General features: G+C 60.0%; 1 protein-coding gene across 21 annotated transcripts in view; it reads left to right on the top strand.

Annotated features, from left to right (window-relative positions):
* Positions 1–17,171, top strand: part of MACF1 (microtubule actin crosslinking factor 1) — a 145,647-nt gene that overhangs the window by 33,079 nt on the left and 95,397 nt on the right. For all 21 annotated transcript variants that reach the window (XM_062593776.1, XM_062593789.1, XM_062593793.1 and 18 more), the window contains 17 exons: positions 220–297; positions 1,831–1,923; positions 9,047–9,213; positions 10,575–10,687; positions 10,798–10,904; positions 11,482–11,601; positions 11,701–11,796; positions 12,025–12,152; positions 12,266–12,359; positions 12,526–12,680; positions 12,802–13,078; positions 13,524–13,652; positions 13,952–14,029; positions 14,259–14,420; positions 15,071–15,175; positions 15,435–15,530; positions 15,943–16,068. In XM_062593776.1, the coding sequence (XP_062449760.1) occupies positions 220–297; positions 1,831–1,923; positions 9,047–9,213; positions 10,575–10,687; positions 10,798–10,904; positions 11,482–11,601; positions 11,701–11,796; positions 12,025–12,152; positions 12,266–12,359; positions 12,526–12,680; positions 12,802–13,078; positions 13,524–13,652; positions 13,952–14,029; positions 14,259–14,420; positions 15,071–15,175; positions 15,435–15,530; positions 15,943–16,068 (2,124 nt within the window). The remainder of the gene's footprint in view (positions 1–219; positions 298–1,830; positions 1,924–9,046; positions 9,214–10,574; positions 10,688–10,797; positions 10,905–11,481; positions 11,602–11,700; positions 11,797–12,024; positions 12,153–12,265; positions 12,360–12,525; positions 12,681–12,801; positions 13,079–13,523; positions 13,653–13,951; positions 14,030–14,258; positions 14,421–15,070; positions 15,176–15,434; positions 15,531–15,942; positions 16,069–17,171) is intronic.

Genomic DNA, 17,171 nt, shown 5'->3' with positions numbered 1-17,171 from the left:
GACTTCTGGAAGCGGGGAGTGCGGTGCCTGCACGCTGGGTCACACGAGCCCCTCGAGCGCCGCTGCCGCACCGAGCGGGCTCCCGCGCGCGGCGGGGGGAGCCCCGCGGGGCATGCGGGCTGTGCGGCGCCGGGCGGCCGTGCATGCGATTGCCGCCAGCCCAGCCCAGTCCTGCCGCCGCGCGAGGACTCGACTGAAGCCCCTGCCTCTGTTTTGCAGCCGCGCGAGAAGGGCCGGATGCGTTTCCACAGGCTCCAGAACGTGCAGATTGCCCTGGATTTCCTGAAGCAGCGGCAGGTAAGGGCTGGGCAATGCCTGGCGGGTGCCTCTCGGTTTAAGCTCTTTGCAGAAGGAGGTTGGGATGACTTGTCACTCTTTCTTCCGGCTGTGGCTTGGGAAGGGTGTAAAGAAGCAGCGTCAGCCTGTTTCTGGGGCGTGTCTGTCCCGGAGGTGCTGGTTAATGCCAGCTCCGCGGAGGGAGTTTCCCTTGTGCATGCTCAGAACTGTTCGTGTGGTGCAAAAAACAGTGTAAAAACGAGGGACTGGACTCCTGTTCCAGGAAGGGTTTTGCAAATGTTGTAGCGCGGTCGCTGCTGTGCCCCCGCGGAGTGTCGCCCGGGGGTGCTGTGCACGCGGGAGCTGCTGCAGCGGGGAGGCCGGAGGTGCTGCAGGCGGGCCGCGCGGCCGCGGCGCTTCCGGCAGCCTCGAGCTCGGCTCCACGCGGCCGTGCTGCCAGAGCCCCGGCGCGCGACCCTCCCGTCCGGAGCCGCCTTGGGCGGCCCCTTCCTTCTGCTTTTCGGGGGCCGGGCCGCCGCGGGCTCTCGGCGTTTCGCGGCGGCGCGCGGGAGATGCTCCCCCTCCTTGGCCGGATTTCTCGCCCCGGAGCGGCGAGCGCGTCCCGAGACTCGTTCTTCGCGCAGGTGAAACCCCTGCGGCTCCCCGGGGCCGGGTGCCCTGCTGGGCTTGTTTTGTCAGGTCTCCCAGCCGCGATGCTGCCCGGATACGTGGAGATGATGATAAATGATCCTGGTTCACGCCGCAGCAGAGATTTTCTTTCCCTGCTGGCCTGAGGGCACCGAATAAATCTGAGCACGTGCCCGCCGGCAGGGAAGGTGAACGGCGTCCAGGTGCCCACCCTCCCTCTCCCCAGCCCTGCGATAGAGACATTTTTCCTGGGGGCTCTTGGCAGCTTGTTTCCCGGCCCGGTTAAACGCCTTTCCCCTTGGAAGCGCGGCGGCAGAGTGCTTGCCGGGGCGTCTTGCCTGGCCGCTCCTGTCAACGCTCCTTCCTGCGGGTCCCAGCTCCGGCGGGCAGCGTGCCCTGCTTATCTGCTCTCGTTAGGGCTGATTGATTAGCAGCTTGGTTTCGAACGCAGGAGGGAATTAATAAAGCTTGCCCGTCCCCTTTTAACCGTGCTCTGTGGTCTGTAGCTGTTAAATTATGCACCAGCGCTCTGGGCTTTGGGGACGAGGCACTTCTCCACGTGAACTGAAATCAAGCGGTTAAGTGCTGGTAAAGCACTTCTAGGTGCCTGGCCTGAGAGTGCTGGAGAAGTGAAAAATAGTTCCTGTAACCCCCCCCCACACACACACACACGCCAGTTAGAGCAGAGGCTCGGGGTGGCCTCGTTCGTCTGCTGCAGAGATGTGCAGACGCGCGAGAAGGGTCTGGACTTTCTGTTGGCTCTTCTGGGTGCTTGGTGCAGACTCCGGGGAGGAGGGTCCGGTGGGGACCTGGGGGACAGCAGCGTGCTCAGGGACAGGGCCCACCGTGCTCCTCGTGGGTGCATCCAGTAAGAAGCTTTGAGTATCGCTGTTCCTTCTTTTTCAGGTGAAACTGGTGAACATTCGCAATGATGACATTACAGACGGCAACCCCAAACTCACCCTGGGGCTCATATGGACAATTATCCTCCACTTCCAGGTAGGCCGTGAATGTTCTCCGTTGAAGGACACGGGGCAGATGGAGGGAACACGCTGTTTCCCCGGGGTGCTGGCATCTGTCCCCGCGCGTGCACGTGCCTCGTGGCGAGGCCTGCGTGCAGCCTGCTCGTGAGGATTAACACGCGCTGCAGTGTCGTGGAGACCAGTGTCAGCGCGCAACAGCTCCCCTTTCTCCTCATTTACATAACTAAATCATTAATGATGAGTTATGCGCTGTGGCCTCCTGGTTGGCACCAAGGCTGCTGGCTGGAGCTGTTTGCTCAGCTGAACTCTGGAGGAGGCCGTGGACTTGGAGGAGGCCGCGTGGGGACAGAACGAGCTCACGTCAGGACAGGGACATTCGTCCCAGAGGCACTCCCAGCCCTTCGCGTGGTTGGTTCAGACAGTCAGAAGCCACAGGGTCCTTCATTAGGGTAGAAAATGTCAGCTGCATGACAGCAGTTCAGGACAAGGATGGGAGAAACTGTCTGCTCCAGCTGCGATGCTGGCAAAAGGACTTAGGACCATCTCAAGCAATTGCATATTATAGATGCTCTTGCTAAACAAGGTCTTGGTCTTTAATAGCCTTGTGTTTTCAGGATGTTGCTTTGATACCCTCGGGAGGCCAACATGGGGCTCCTAAAGGCCCCAGTGTCTTGGAATAGCACTGGGGAGGTGGGAAGGATGCGCTGAATGGCCTTGCCAAGGGGGAGCAGAGGGTGGGGGAGGACCGTGCTCAACCAGCGTGCAGGCGGCACTGGCCAAGGAGGATCGTGTGCGCCCATACTGTGGGTTTTGGATGCCTTTGCTGAGGCGGCTTATTTGGGGTGGCAGTTTGGAGAAGACCTTTCATAACCGTGTTGCCATGTGCTGGGGTGGCTGAGCGTGAGCCGTGGGGGCTCTGTGCCCAGCTGAGCTCGCTGCTTCAGGAGCCAGATGGAGTTCTTGCTCCTCGCCTGGCAGCTAATACTTGCCGTTCAGGCTCCTGCGTGCGGTGTCCGAGGGAGCCTGGGACTCTTTAGGGCCCTGCTGGACTTCCATGCCGCTTCCTCAGCAGTAGTGTTGGGAGCCGCTTATTAGCGATCAGTGTGGGAAGACAAACTACCGCTGTCCTGGTTCCCCCATGTACGAGCAGCCTCTGGGAGCTGCTGCATCCGGAGGTGGGAAGGAGACCTGGGAGGTCTCCAGGTCTCTGGGAGCTGCTGCATCCAGAGGTGGGAAGGGGACCTGGGAGGTCTCCAGGTCTCTGGGAGCTACCGCATCCCGAGGTGGAAAGGAGACTTGGGAGGTCTCCAGGTCTCTGGGAGCTGCTACATCCAGAGGTGGGAAGGGGACCTGGGAGGTCTCCAGATCTCTGGGAGCTGCTGCATCCCGAGGTGGGAAGGGGACCTGGGAGGTCTCCAGGTCTCTGGGAGCTACCGCATCCCGAGGTGGGAAGGAGACCTGGGAGGTCTTCAGGTCTCTGGGAGCTGCTGCATCCCAAGGTGGGAAGGGGACCTGGGAGGTCTCCAGGTCTCTGGGAGCTACCGCATCCCGAGGTGGGAAGGAGACCTGGGAGGTCTCCAGATCTCTGGGAGCTGCTGCATCCCAAGGTGGGAAGGGGACCTGGGAGGTCTCCAAGCCTCTGGGACCTGCCATATCCAGGCTCTGACATATCCTTCAGACACAATGAGCGTTTGCTTTGAGACCTCTTAAGGAAGCTTTCCATTTTTAGAGGATGAGTGTGCATCACCCCGGGAGCCCCTAGCACAGCTGGGCATCCAGTACTATTAGTTATTTCAGAAAATGTGGAAGTTTGGGGCTTTTTGTGGTGCATCTGCTTTTGGCTGATGCAGAGGAGGCAGAGCTGGTGCGTTTGCAGGATGCTGCTGGGGGTGTTTCTGGATGGGGAGGCAATGGTCAGGCACGGCTCGAAGCGACGTTCCCAAGTGCCCGCGCCAAGCACGCTCGCTGTGCCGGGGTGGCCAGGCCGACGTGTCTTTGCTGGATTTCTTGACCTGAATTTCTTGGGAATATGCTTTCTGGGGCATTTGTGCTTCTCAGCTGGATGCACACGTATAAATTGAGCCTGAAGCTGCTGACAAGGCTCTCCGTTGGCATTTTGGTCCTGGGAAGCAGTCAGGGTTGAGCAGGGCCAGGACGCTGAGTCACTGGTGCGGGAGATGTGGGGCCGTGGTGGCTGCCAAGGCGTCCTCTCCGCGCTGCCCCCGGGGTGGCCGTGGGGCTGGTCTCTGCTCTCCCCTTCGGAGGAAACCGGAGAAGAAGAGCAGAGCCAATGCAGGGAGCCGCGGGCGCTTTCCGCGGCTGCCCGGCCCTTCCCCATGGGACAGGGTCCCCTCTTGGGCCGGGACGCCGGGGGGTGGCACTGCCGCCGCGGTGGGTGACCGGGGGGTCCGGCCCCACGGGCCCCATGGGGGAGCCGGGCTGGCTCTCTCCCCGCCTGCGCTAAAGGGATTTTTTTCTCGGCTTGTAGCTCTATTGTGGCGCCCTTAATCTCCTGCATCCCGGTGCCGCAGCGCCGCGGTCCTGCCCCGGCAGAGCCAGCGAGGCGGCGCCGGCGGGGGCGTTCGGGATGCGATGGTGCCGTGCGGAGCTCTGCCGGCCGCGCAGCGCGGGGCCGGGCTCGGCGGGGTCCCTGCCTGCGGGGCTGAGCCCCCTCCCCTGCCTCCGTGCCGCCTTCCTCCCCGTCCTCTGCCTCGCTCCTGCTTTCGGCACCTGTGGCTGCGCCGCGGTCGCCTCCGAGCTCGGCGCCCCGGGGGGCCGCGGGAAGCGGCGCCGGAGCCGCGGCGGGAGGGTCGCCGCTCGCTGCGGTCCCTCGGCGCATCTCCCTGCTCGAGAATTAGGGAGGGAAACGCCTGTGCGCGAGGGCAGCGCTCCGCCGGGCGGGTGTCCGGGCTTTCTGCTCGCCGCCGCTCTGGGGTTTCCCTCTGGCATGCGTGCCGAGCCGCTCAGACTCCTCCCTGCTTTTTTCCCCGTTTCTCTCCCACCCCTTCCTTTATGCTACCTTGGCCAACCTTCCCCCTCTTTTTTCTTTTTTTTTTTCCCTTTTTTCCTTTTTTCCCCCCACCTTCCTCCCGCCCCCTCCCTCCGCCCGCCCTCGCCCAGCCTCTCCCTCCCTTCTCCCCGGTTTTCGGGCTGCTTCTCGCTCTCTGTTTGTGTTACCGAGGGCAGCGCTCCAATTACCTCATATTTGGAGAGCGAACGCTGCAGCCAATCCGGGCGCCGTCTGCTTTTAGGTCAAGTGATTTCTGAACTGCAGTGAGATGCTTTGAATTTGTCTCGTTGCAGCTCGCAGGCTGTAAGATGGCTGTCTGGAGCGGCAGCGGCTGGGAGCCTCCGCGGGCGGCCGCGGGGACGGGTAGCTCGCGGTGCCGCCCGTTTGGGAACGCGCGCCTCTGAGCCGATGAAGCGGCAGCCGGGCTTTCTCCGGGAGCCGGAGCCCAGCTTCGCCGCGACGCTGCCGCCGCTCTCGGCGCGGCGATGGGCAATTCTCTGGGCTGCGTTAAAGGAGCGAAAGAGCCCGCGGCCGGCAACGCTCCGCTGCCGCCCAAAAAACGGGTCCGCTTCAGACGGAAGCGGCGGGGGAGGAAGAGGACGGGGCCGGAGGCAGCGCCGGAGGAGGAGCGGCCCCCGGCCGGCGGCGGGGAGGTCGCCGAGGAGGACGAGGCGCCGAAGCCGGAGGCGGCTCCGCGGCGGCGGGGAGCGGCGGAGCCGGCCGGGGCGGCTGCGCCCGGCGCCCGCTGCCCGGGCCGCCTGGTGCAGGTGAAGGAGCGGTTCCAGGGGGAGCTCCAGAAAGCTCAGCTGGTGCTGGAGGCGCGGGCCGGGCCGGCGGGCGATTCCCCGGAGGAGGGCCTGACCGTCGTCGCCCGCCTGCTGGATAACCCGGCCGAGAGGCACTGCGAGAAGGCGGTGAGCCGGCTCGTGCAGCTGCAGCGCACCGGCCCCGGCAGCAGCAGGGCCGTGCTGCTGCCGGTGCCCGGCGGGACGGCGGCCCGCGGCAGCGGGAGCCCGGCGGCGGGACTCTGCTCCGGCACCAGGGAGGAGCCCCCAGGGACCCAGGAGAGGGAAGAAAGCAAGGAGGAAAGTTCAAGTGCCGCGCGGACCAGCTCCGCCGCCGAGCCGGGCACCGTTTCGGAGCTGTCCACGCCGTCGCCCATGGTGGAGCAGCTGGAAAGCCGCGGCCTCGCGCGATTGCCATCCTCGGGGGCCGAGCCCGCTGCCGGAGCGGGGGACGACGGCGCGTGGGCCCGGGGCGGCGCGAAGCCGCTGGCGTCCCCGAGCGGGTCCTCCTTCGGCACGGCCCCGTGCTCCTCGGGGTACGGCAGCGACCCGGCGCGGCGGCCGGCGGCGGGCGCTGGGCCCGGCGACGCCTCGGCGGCTCTCGCGCACCCCGGCAAGGCGGAGGACGTGGCTCGGAGGGGGCGCGCGGGGACGGCTGCAGGAAGGGTCAGTGGCCGCGTTTACGCTAACCCCCTTTTGGGAGCGGGAGGCGGGAGGGGCTCGGCGCGGACCCTCGCGTTTCCCGGGGAGGTGGCTGTCTGCCCTCCGGGAGGAACGGTCTCTGCCGCCGCTCCGGGGTCGCGTGCACGCAGCCTGGGGACATCGGGCAAGGCAGGGACCCTTTGGCTCTCCGGCGCCTGGGAGCTCCCGCGGCTGGAGCTGCAGGAACGGGCAGCTGCTGCTGCTCCGGGTGAAGCTGCGCCTTTGCCACGGCCCGTGCGCTCGCTGCAGCCGCTGGTCCGGGTGCTTTCGGAGCTGCCGCGGCACGTGCCGTCTCGCCGCGGTCTGACGCGCCCTGGGGGCATCATCTCCCCCCCCCCCCCCGCACTCTGCCCCTGGGACTGGGCGAAGGGGGCAGAGACGGGGCAGCGCCGAGGTGGGGAGCGAGGAGCGTCCCCTGGCTGCGCCCTCCCCTCTCGCCTGGCCCAGCAGAGACGCGGCGGGTGAGCAAACCAGAAACCGTCATCAGCTCCGAGCAGAGCAAGTTTTCCAGGCGCCCTGCCGAGCTCCAAGTCGGGTGCCACCTCCGTTCCCGGGCTGGGGAGCCGAGGCCGTCCCTCTTTCCTGCAGCGGATTGCTGGACTGGTTCAAAGATGCTTTTAATGATACAGGTGAAATACAGCCAAGAGTCGCTTGGAAGAGAAAATGGGTCGTTCACCTCTTCTGAGGAGGGTGTGATGCTAGTCTCCAAGAGGAGGAGGAAGGGCCCTCCCAGAGGAGGAGGAAGGCTTGCTGCCTTGGGCTGTGGGGTCGGCCGAGAGGAGACACTGCTGTTTGGGGGTCCCTTGGCAGCTCTCATCAGATGCCGCTTGAGTTTGGCCGGGTTCTTCGTCCCCGGGAAGAAGCAGGTCGAGCGTTTGGAGAGCCGGGAAGAGCCTGCGGCCGTGAGGAGCTGTGACTTGGGGCTGGTGTCGCAGCCACGTTTTGGACGTCGGCTTCCAGCCACTGGTTGCTTGGTCGGAGAGGCTGGTCTCGCCAAGCTTCGGAAGGGGTCGGCGCGAGCTCCCGCGAGCTGGGGCTCTCTCCTCTCGCTGGTGCCTCCCTAAATCTTTGTCCTGACACAAGACACACGCGAGCAGAAAGGAGGGTGGAGCCGGTGCCGCATCCGGCGCCTCTGGAAGCTGGTCCCCACGAGGGTCTTGTGCGAACCGGCTCGCGGGGAAGGGCCCGGCCGTTGAGTGACGCGGAGCCCGCGAGGCGCGTCGGGCGCATCCCGCTCGCTCGCGGCGCCGAGCGCGGCCCCGCGCGGCTCTGCCGGAGCGTCTCGTCCGCCCTGCCGGGAGCAGACCCTCGCCCTGGGCCGGGAAGAGTTAACGGCAGCGCCGGCTGCGCGGCTGCGGCTGACAAAGAGCAGTTTTGTGTGTGATGAGCGTATCGGGCGCCGGGGAGGGAGGCGAGCCGCAGCATACCAATTACGCGGCTCCTCGCCGCGTGCTTCGGCGGAGCCTTCCCCAGGCGCCGGGGAGGAGGGAGGCGGCAGCGGTTGGTCTTTAATCTGGCAGGTGCCTTTTTTTTTTTTTGCCCTTTTTTTTTTTTTTGCCTGCAATGGGGGGATCTGTGCTGGGCTGCCGGTCGGCACCAGCATCCTCACCGAGCTGTAGCAAGAGCCAGGATGCAGCTGAAGGTTTCTCGAGCTCTTGTCTTACAGGAAATAAAGCAATGGGGTATGTTAAGGGCTAGGGGAAGGAGCGCGGAGGGCTCTTTGAGGAGCCCCGGCGCGGTAGCGAGTAGGGCTGGGCCCTGGCTGCCCCTCTCCCGGCAGCGCCGGCAGGCGAGGGAAGCAGCCGGCACGTAAGCGGGTTGGCATGCCGCTGGCGTCCCGCCTCCGCTGCGGGAGTACGTGCGGCTCGGACCCTCCCTTCTGTCCGCCCCTTAACGAAGGGGAGGTAATTGCACTAATTGGGGAGCTGGTGGGGAGGCGAGGGGAGAGGAGAAAGCTGCGTCAATCAGAAATATCCTGGCGTGCGGAGACACGTGCGTTTTGTCACGTGCGAGCCCGGGATTCGCAGCCGGTCCCGGGTATTTATCCAAAGGGATCTGCGACTGTGGATCGCTTTTGTCGGGAAACTGGGTCACCGAACCCGGGCACCCCGCGGCGCCCGCCCTGCCGGGCACGGCGAGGTGGAGGGGGGGACGTGGCAACCCTCTTCCCACCGCTCTTCCTCCTCGAGCAGTAGGACGAGGGCCGAGCCGCGTCTCCTTCGCGGCCCCTTCTGGGGCCCCCTCAGCCGGCCCGGGTCGCGCAGCGCGTCAGCACCGCGATGCTCTGCTGTGTGGCCGGCGGTCCGTTTCCGAGCCCCCCGGCCGTAGGGTCTCCTTTTGCACGTAGCGAGGAGACGTTTCCTCGCGGCGTTTCCTGGGCGTTGCCTGATGTCCTTTCGGCGTATCTGTGTTGTAGCACCTAGGAGCAGGGCCGGCCAGGGGTGCGCTGTCTGCCTAATGCCCTCCTCGGTTAGTAATCCTTGTCCTGGAGGCTTAACACGAGGCTCCCAGGTGTCCCCAGGAGCCCCAAGTGTCTCCTCGTTCCCCAGCAGCATGCGTAGCATGTGTCTATAGAGATCAGATGTGCCGGTGGCTTCTTTCCTTCTCCTAAGTCACCCCATGGCTATGCTGCACCCTTACAGATCTCCGATATCTACATCAGCGGAGAGTCGGGGGATATGTCGGCCAAGGAGAAGCTGCTCCTGTGGACACAGAAGGTGACAGCAGGTTACATTGGAGTGAAGTGCACCAACTTCTCCTCGTGCTGGAGCGATGGGAAGATGTTCAATGCCCTCATCCACAGATACAGGTAGGCAGAAGGGAGCAGCGGAGAGCATCGCCTGGGTGGGAGGATGGGCTTGGAGACCTCCTGGGGTCCCTTCGCACCTCTGGATTTGGTGGTAGTCTGGAGTGCTTGGACGTGCTAATAGTGGGTGAGGTTGCGAGGAGCAACGTCTCTTTCCCCGGCCGCTCCTCTGCTGGGTAGTTGCTGGGTGAGTGCTCAGAAAAAGCAGTGAATATGTCAGGTCACAAGAAAAACCCTCTTTAGTGATGGAAGCAGAAAAGCATTTAAACTAGGGTGCTGCAGTGTTTTAAGTGTTACTGGTTCCCGTTCTGCTGTCGGTGAATAGCAGCACGTAACGCTCTCAGCCAAGGGTCGCTCCGAGCAGCGCTGAAGCCTCTCGCAGCTCCGTGGGGGGAGGCAGCAGAGCACCACACTCCTTCCGTTTGCTCAGCGCTAGCGGTGCGTCGGGGCTGGGGACGGAGCTCGGCAGCTCGTTTCTCTCCCCAGCTGCTTGGCCACGGGGACTTCACACTTCGCAGCTAGCCTCTGGCCAGCCCCGGGCCAGCAGGCAGGCTTCAGCGGCGAGGGGAGCAGAAGGCTGCTGTTGGCAGGGAGGAGAGGTGGCGCGGGGCGGGGAGCAGACCTCGCCGGGCGGCGGCGTGTGCAGAGACGTGCCGGCGAGGCTGCGGTTTCCCTGGCTCTGCTCTGCTCGCCCGCGTTCCTCTTTGCACTTTGCTCGTGCTGGTGATCTGCTCACGCTGGTCTGTTGGCAGCGCTTCCTCCTGCCGCGGCGTCACACGCGGCTAGCAGGACCCGTGTCTGTCTTGTCCCCTCGGCTCTTCTACCCAAAATGGGGTCTGCCAAGCTCTCTGGAGAGATGTAAGCACCCTGGTTCAGGGTTGGTGTTTTGTGTACCCCCCTCAAGGTGCCATCTCACGAGCCCCAGCCTTGTTCACTGGATGCAGACCACGCTGGAAGGGGGGAGTCCTGGGGAAGTATAAAGCAAGAGGCTTTTCTGCATAGCCTGAGCAGCCCTCCTGCCCCGGGCTCGTGCAGGGTGCTGGTTTGCAGGTTTGCCTCCTGGGTGCCTGGAGCAGGATCCTCTCCAGGGCTTCGTAAAAAGCTGCCTTATCCCTCACGCTTGCTTCAGGACTGAGGACAAGGGAGAACTCCTTTCCCAGCTCTTTAGGAGACCTGCCTGCTTCTTCCCCTTCCTGGCAGCGCAGCCCAGCTCCCCTCGGAGCATTGCCAGCCTGGGACGGGGCCTCGGAGCGAGCCGAGGCGCAGCCTTTGGGGTCAGCGGTGCCCGTCCCCGCCCGCTCCACCCCGGGCACCTTGTGCCGTTTGCCAGCACCTCCATCGGGACTCTGGCGTGTGTCTTGCAGGCCAGATCTGGTGGACATGGAGAGGGTGCAAATACAGAGCAACCGAGAGAACCTGGAGCAGGCCTTTGAGATTGCGGAGCGGCTGGGGGTCACTCGGCTGTTGGATGCAGAAGGTGAGAGGTTGGCCAGATCCAGCAGGCAAAAACGGCTCCTGCTGGGGAAGTTTGACCTCTCCGCTTGCTGGTATTCCTCTGCCTTACTGTGCTTCTCTGTCCTCTTCCAGATGTGGACGTCCCGTCTCCAGATGAGAAGTCTGTAATAACTTACGTGTCTTCGATTTACGATGCCTTTCCCAAAGTCCCTGAGGGAGGAGAAGGGATCAGTGCTATTGTAAGCATCGCTGCTTTTTTTGCACTCGAACTGTTTGGGAGACTGATCCGTGGCCACCTGGAGCAGTGGCTTGGGAGGCATCTGCTCGCTGTATCCCTCAGGAGGAGGGTTTGGAGGTTTCCGTTTCAGTCGTAACAGATGGCTGCTGAGCGGAGCAGGCTCGAGGGAAGGAAGGAGCTTCCCCATTAGTGCGCCTGCCCTTTTAAACTGTCCGTGTGCCAGTAGGGTCGCGGCGTCCTCCGCACCTGGGGGAAGTGTTTCAGCTACGCGCCGGGTTCTGAGCTCTCGGGAAGGCTCGGGCGGCACCTTCACGGCGCCGGACTGGCTTCTGCAGAGCAGCTTGCAGGAAGAGTCCCCCCTTTCCCATTCTGTACCTGTGAGATGGCGTCGTGGCGAGGAGACCCAGGCTGCCAGTCCCTGTTGCAGCCGCTGCGCTTCACGATGAGCACAGCTGTAACCATGCAGTGTCAGGTCACTTCTTGCTGTGCCTGGGGACCTGCTGAGGCCGGGCTCTGCCTCTCCCCTTGTGGAGTCCTCCCCGCTGGCAGTGCTTTACGAGGTCTCTCTTGCCTCCCAGGAAGTGGATTCAAGGTGGCTCGAATACCAGAACCGAGTGGAGTCTCTTATCTCGTGGATCAAGCAGCACACGATACTCATGTCAGATAAATCCTTCCCCCAGAACCCTGTAGAACTCAAGGTAGGTCCTGGAGCGAGGAGGGTGGCACGACGCTCAGCTCCGACAGCCACGCGGCGTTTTTCCCCAGGCCAGTCTCTGATGCAGGCTTTCTCATTCTAGGCACTTTATAATCAATACATACACTTCAAAGAAACTGAAATCCCAGCGAAAGAGCAGGAGAAAGGAAGGATAGAGGAGCTCTACAAACTCTTAGAGGTGAGTATCATCTCAGCCTCACAGAGGTGTGTAGCTGGGAGTGTTATGCTTTTAGCAAGATTTAAGTGTGCTCAGTTTAGGTTTGTTTTGGAATAGAGAAGTGGAAATAACCCTCGGGGTAAATTATTTTGCATGTAGCATGCTACATGAGGCAGTGCTGTTGCCTCATAGCCCCACTTTCTTTGCCAGCTAGGTATGAAATGCCATTCTGTTGCTGTTTTTTTCCAGGTATGGATTGAGTTTGGCCGCATTAAGTTGCCCCAGGGTTACCACCCCAATGACGTAGAGGAGGAGTGGGGCAAGCTGATCATAGAGATGCTGGAGCGTGAGAAACTCCTACGGCCAGCAGTGGAGAGGTTGGTGCTCTGCTTGTAGCAGGCAAAGCTCCCTGCTGGGACATCCCCTGCTGCCCTGGCTGCAGGAAACGCTCAAAGCCTTTCTCTCACACTCTTTCCCTCTGTCATTGCAGGCTGGAACTACTGCTACAAATCGCTAACAAAATCCAGAATGGTGCTCTGAGCTGTGAAGAAAAACTCACTCTTGCAAAGAACACACTGCAAGCTGTGAGTGGTGGAGTGGTATTTTCCCCCCCTCCTGATTTTAGTGAAGCTTGAGGGTTACGGAGTCCTTTTGGCCTTAAAATCAATGCTGGGAAACCATCCCAATCTCTCTGCTCATCGGCATGGGCCAGAGGGGACCCAGCTTTCATTCTCATTTGTCTTGGTGCAGGACGCTGCTCACCTGGAGTCTGGACAGCCGGTGCAGTACGAGTCCGACGTCGTCATGTATCTGCAGGAGTGTGAGGGGCTCATCCGCCAGCTACAGGTGGATGTGCAGATCCTTCGGGATGAGAATTACTATCAACTGGAGGAGCTGGTGTTCAGGTGAGCATGGCTGTGTCCGAGACGGCCTATGGCTGGAGAAGTGTGGTCAGAGTCTTCTGCACGGGGCTCCTCTGCACCAGCTATGTTGGGCTTTTTACACATGCCTGGTTTGCTCTTCCAGGATCATGCGACTGCAAGACGAGCTGGTGACACTGAGACTCGAGTGCACTAACCTGTACAGGAAAGGCCACTTCTCCACCCTGGAGCTGGTACCCACCTCCATGCTGAGCACGACACACTTGAAGGGCGAGTCACTGACCAAAGGGCTGCACACCTCGTCTACCTCCTGGTTCCGGAAGCCCATGACCAGGGCGGAGCTGGTGGCCATCTCCTCTTCTGAAGACGAGGGCAGTCTCCGATTTGTGTATGAGCTGCTGGCATGGGTGGAAGAAATGCAGGTGAGTCCAGGCTCTCTGCTGGGAGCTTAGTTGCTCCCCAGACTACACCAAAGGGTAAAATTGAAAATGATCTGTGCTTTTTTTCCCTGTCTCTATCTGTGAATAGGAATTGTTCTGATGGCTCAGAGTTTCTGGAAAGCATTGATGCTTTTGGCTTGAGTTGGGTTTTCTCTCTTGTGATCCTACTCTTCACTGGCACCTTTCAAAGGTGCACACAAAACTGTACTGGTCCAATGAGCCCTTTGGTCTTATCTGGGTGTAAGGCCTGGGTGAGCTGCCTCTGAAATCATTCAGTGTTTGAACACTGATTTAGGACTTTCTACCAGGGCTGGCTTGGTACTTGCTGCCTCTGCAGTGACCTAGGAGGTTTCTTTGCCCTCATGTCCTTTTAGATAGGCTCCTGCAGAAAGGGGAGTGCTGACTTAGACCTCTTGGCCTGTTTCAGATGAGGCTGGAGCGGGCAGAGTGGGGGAGTGACCTGCCAAGTGTGGAGTCCCAGCTGGAGACCCAGCGGCACATCCACACCAGTGTGGAGGACCTGGGCTCCAGCGTAAAGGAGGCCCGGATGTACGAGGTATGGTGGTACGGGGAGGGTGGCACTACCCACAGCCCAACATGTTTGGAAAGCGACATTGGTGGCATTGAGAAGGTGAGGGGTCGGGAGGTCAGCTTTTACAGGTAAAGGTATCTGGGAAGCAGGTATTTTTTAAGACTAGAGCTTGGGAATTGATGCTGATTTGGTACAAGAGGCTGCTGCCCTGAGCCATCCTCTCTGCCTTACTTGCTTGTGGAGAGCTGGGGAGAAAGGTTTAGAGATGGGGTTTCAAAGGATGCTGGTTTATGTTGATTAACAGGAGCGTTTTCATTCTTCAGGGTAAAATGTCTCAGAATTTCCGTGCTAGCTATACAGAGACACTTGGCAAGCTGGAAACACAGTACTGCAAGCTGATGGTGAGTGGGCTTTGTGCACGCTGGTAGCACCTTCTGCCACTGCAGGGGAGTGCATGGTCCATCCCTGCTGTTTGGGTCCTGAACATCCCTGCTCTGTGGCTGGGGAGGGTGGGAGAAGAAACCAGTCATCATCAGAGCAGGGAAGAAGAGTCATGATGCTCTCCATTTTTGAGACTCAGCCCCTGCTCTGAGAACTCACACAAGGGATGAGTCACTTTCTTGTGTTCAGGAAACTTCGAGCTTCCGCCTGAGACATCTCCAGAGTTTGCACGGGTTTGTGTCTCGAGCCACTGCTGAGCTGATTTGGTTGAATGAGAAGGAGGAAGAGGAACTGGCGTACGACTGGAGTGACAACAACCCTAATATTGCAGCCAAGAGGAACTATTTCTCAGTGAGTGCCAGTGCACAGGGGCCCCCTGAGCAGGGCTGGTGGGACACGTGCTCTTCTGGCTGCACTGCTGCAGCTTTTAAACTGCTCTGGGACCTTCATCTACTGATAAACTTGCAAAAGTCCCCAGAAGTTTGATGTTCCCCTCTGAGTCACCAAAGTTGTAGCTCACGAATGCATGCTGATGAAGCAGCTCTCCCTAGAGCTGAACATGCAAAGGAGGATCTGTTCAACTGAGTTTCAGTCAAAAGGCATTTTTAGCGCTGCTTAGAACTAAAGGCATCCTTAAGTAGGGGGAGGAAAAAAAAAGTCTGGGATAAAGAAGAAAATTGATTACTCTTTAAAGCAGTATAAATAAATGACAGTCATTCCACACTTGCAATGCTTGGAATTGAGGAGGTTCCAGAGGAGTTTCCCGTATCTGTTGTAAATCTGCCCCATGTGAGTGTTTGGTGCAGATGAGGAATTCTGATGGATGGGGAATGGCTGTGATGCTCCTAAGCCAGGCTGGTTTCTCTGAGATCTGCTGGTGTTAACTGGAACGCCCAATGGGATGGGGTGACCATAGGTTGCCTTTCCCACACTGCTAGTTTCATTAGTTGGATGCAGACTGCTCCTGATAGCCAAGGACTTTGCTTGTGTCCATTACTTAGGAGCTGACGATGGAGCTGGAAGAGAAGCAGGACATCTTCCGGTCCCTCCAAGATACAGCAGAGCTCCTGTCCCTGGAGAATCACCCAGCCAAACAAACCGTAGAGGTGAGTGGGCAATGGCAGAGCAGAGGAGCTCCAGCAGGAGCCCCATGAGTCAAGTGGCAGCAAATCTTCTGAAACGTAGCAGGGGAAACTTGCAGGGGAGAGAGCAAATTTATGCCTGCAGCAGCCTCTGGCATGTGCCGGTTCAGGCTCCTGCCCATGTATGTACATCTCACCGACTGTAGCTGTGTCCTGCCTGTGACCCTCCTGATGCGTAAATGCTCATTACTCATCACTGTTGTTTGGTGTGTGTGTTTCCCAGGCCTACAGTGCTGCCGTGCAGACTCAGTGGCAGTGGATTAAGCAGCTCTGCTTGTGCGTGGAGCAGCACGTGAAGGAGAACGCTGCCTATTTCCAGGTACGCGGGAGGGGCGACCCGAATCTCCCTGGTCTGCACCAGGAGAGCAGAAAGCTGCTGCGTGCCAGGACTGCGATACAGCATCAGCTGGGTCCTGATGCTCAAGCTTCATATAGTGCTTTCTTCTTGTGCGAGAGGGAAGGAGAGATTTGCAGTGCTCAACAGGACTGCTTTATTTTGACTTCTCTCTTTTCTTTTTGCCTCTTATCTGGGGATATCTCACTTAGGCAAGAGGATCAGCTTTCGTACAACTCTGGCTGTCCTCCCGGGGTGCTTGCTGCTCTCGCAGTGCTGAGGCCATGCCAGTGGCAGTTAGCTGCTTGTGGAGATTTTTGGGTGGCCTCTTGCAGCACAGTCTGTTGATCCCTTGGTTGAGTGGTGCCGATTCCTGTGATGCTTTTTGGCCTTGCAGTTCTTCAGCGATGCTCGGGAGTCGGAGACCTACCTGCGGAGCCTGCAGGACTCCATCAAACGGAAGTATTCGTGTGACCACAACACAAGCCTGACCCGGCTGGAGGACCTGCTCCAGGACTCCATGGTGGGTTTTCTGCAATCCCTGTCACCCTGTAGGCAGCACGTTGAATGCTTGCTCCAGTCCAGCAGTGTTGCTCGGGGCCTTCTTGCTTTCTATGGAAAACAGGGCACGTTCTTACTGTTGCAGTGATGTAATTTCACGTAATGTGTTTTGTCTCCCCATCCCAGAACAGCTTTTGCTTTCCAGTGTGTGTTTGTACACAGCTGTGTGGTGCAGGTTGTGTGTGGCCTCTGTTGCACCATCGTGCGTGTTGCCTGTGCTAGCTGGATTTTGGGAGTTGCAGCAGGTGATCGGTGTCTGCGGCAGGGCATTCGTGTTTAGCTGCACTTGCCACAATTTTTCTGTATTGTCTTGGTAAAGAGCAAGCAGCATATACTGTCCTGCCAAGATTATAGCTAGAGGCTCCTTTCAATAATATAGAAAAGTAAGACTCCCGAGCTGGTTCTTCCCCATTGGTATCTGTCGAGCCGTTTCTGTCTGTAGCTGTTTGGAGGTGGTTTTGTGCTGTCGGTGGAGGTGCCACGTGGCGCCCGTGTGACACTTGTGTTACGTTTCCCCTCTCTAGCTGGTGCTCGCTAAGAGTGCGGTGGGCTGGAGAGAAATGCCTGTCCAGACCAAATCCAGTGTCAGTCTGTCGTGCTGTGTCCACGGGGAGGAGGGCGAGACGGCTGGGGCAGGCTGCCGGCGTGCGGTGGCCAGGACTGAGGCAGCTCTGGTCCCCAAGCGTGGCCACCAAGAGAGCAGACACACAGCTGTAACCTCATTGTCCAGACTGGCCTGACAAAAAAAAATAAAAAATAAAAAAGAGATGCAAAGCATCAGATAGTGCTTGAAACTGGGGGTAGGAGAGGATTTGGTTTGTGGTTTAACTGCTGAGCCTCTCGTGAAAGGTCAAGGAGGTTAAATTGGAGGCTGTGAAGTCAGGTAGCCACTTTGTTTCTAGTAGACGCCACTGATTTCCAGCACGTCCACGGTGAAATTGGGATGCTGTTACTCGGTGTTCACGATCGGAGTCACAAATCTGGCATGTGGCATCTGGGATGGGGAGGGCTCAGGCTGGGCAGTAGGAGAGTGGCCACAGTCTCAGGATTGGGGCAACTGCCCTG

The sequence above is a fragment of the Rhea pennata genome, chromosome 23 (assembly GCF_028389875.1).
Source record: "Rhea pennata isolate bPtePen1 chromosome 23, bPtePen1.pri, whole genome shotgun sequence".
In the NCBI taxonomy this organism is placed as follows: domain Eukaryota; kingdom Metazoa; phylum Chordata; class Aves; order Rheiformes; family Rheidae; genus Rhea; species Rhea pennata.
The sequence above is the reverse complement of the archived record's forward strand: the minus strand, read 5'-3'. Positions and strand labels throughout refer to the sequence as shown.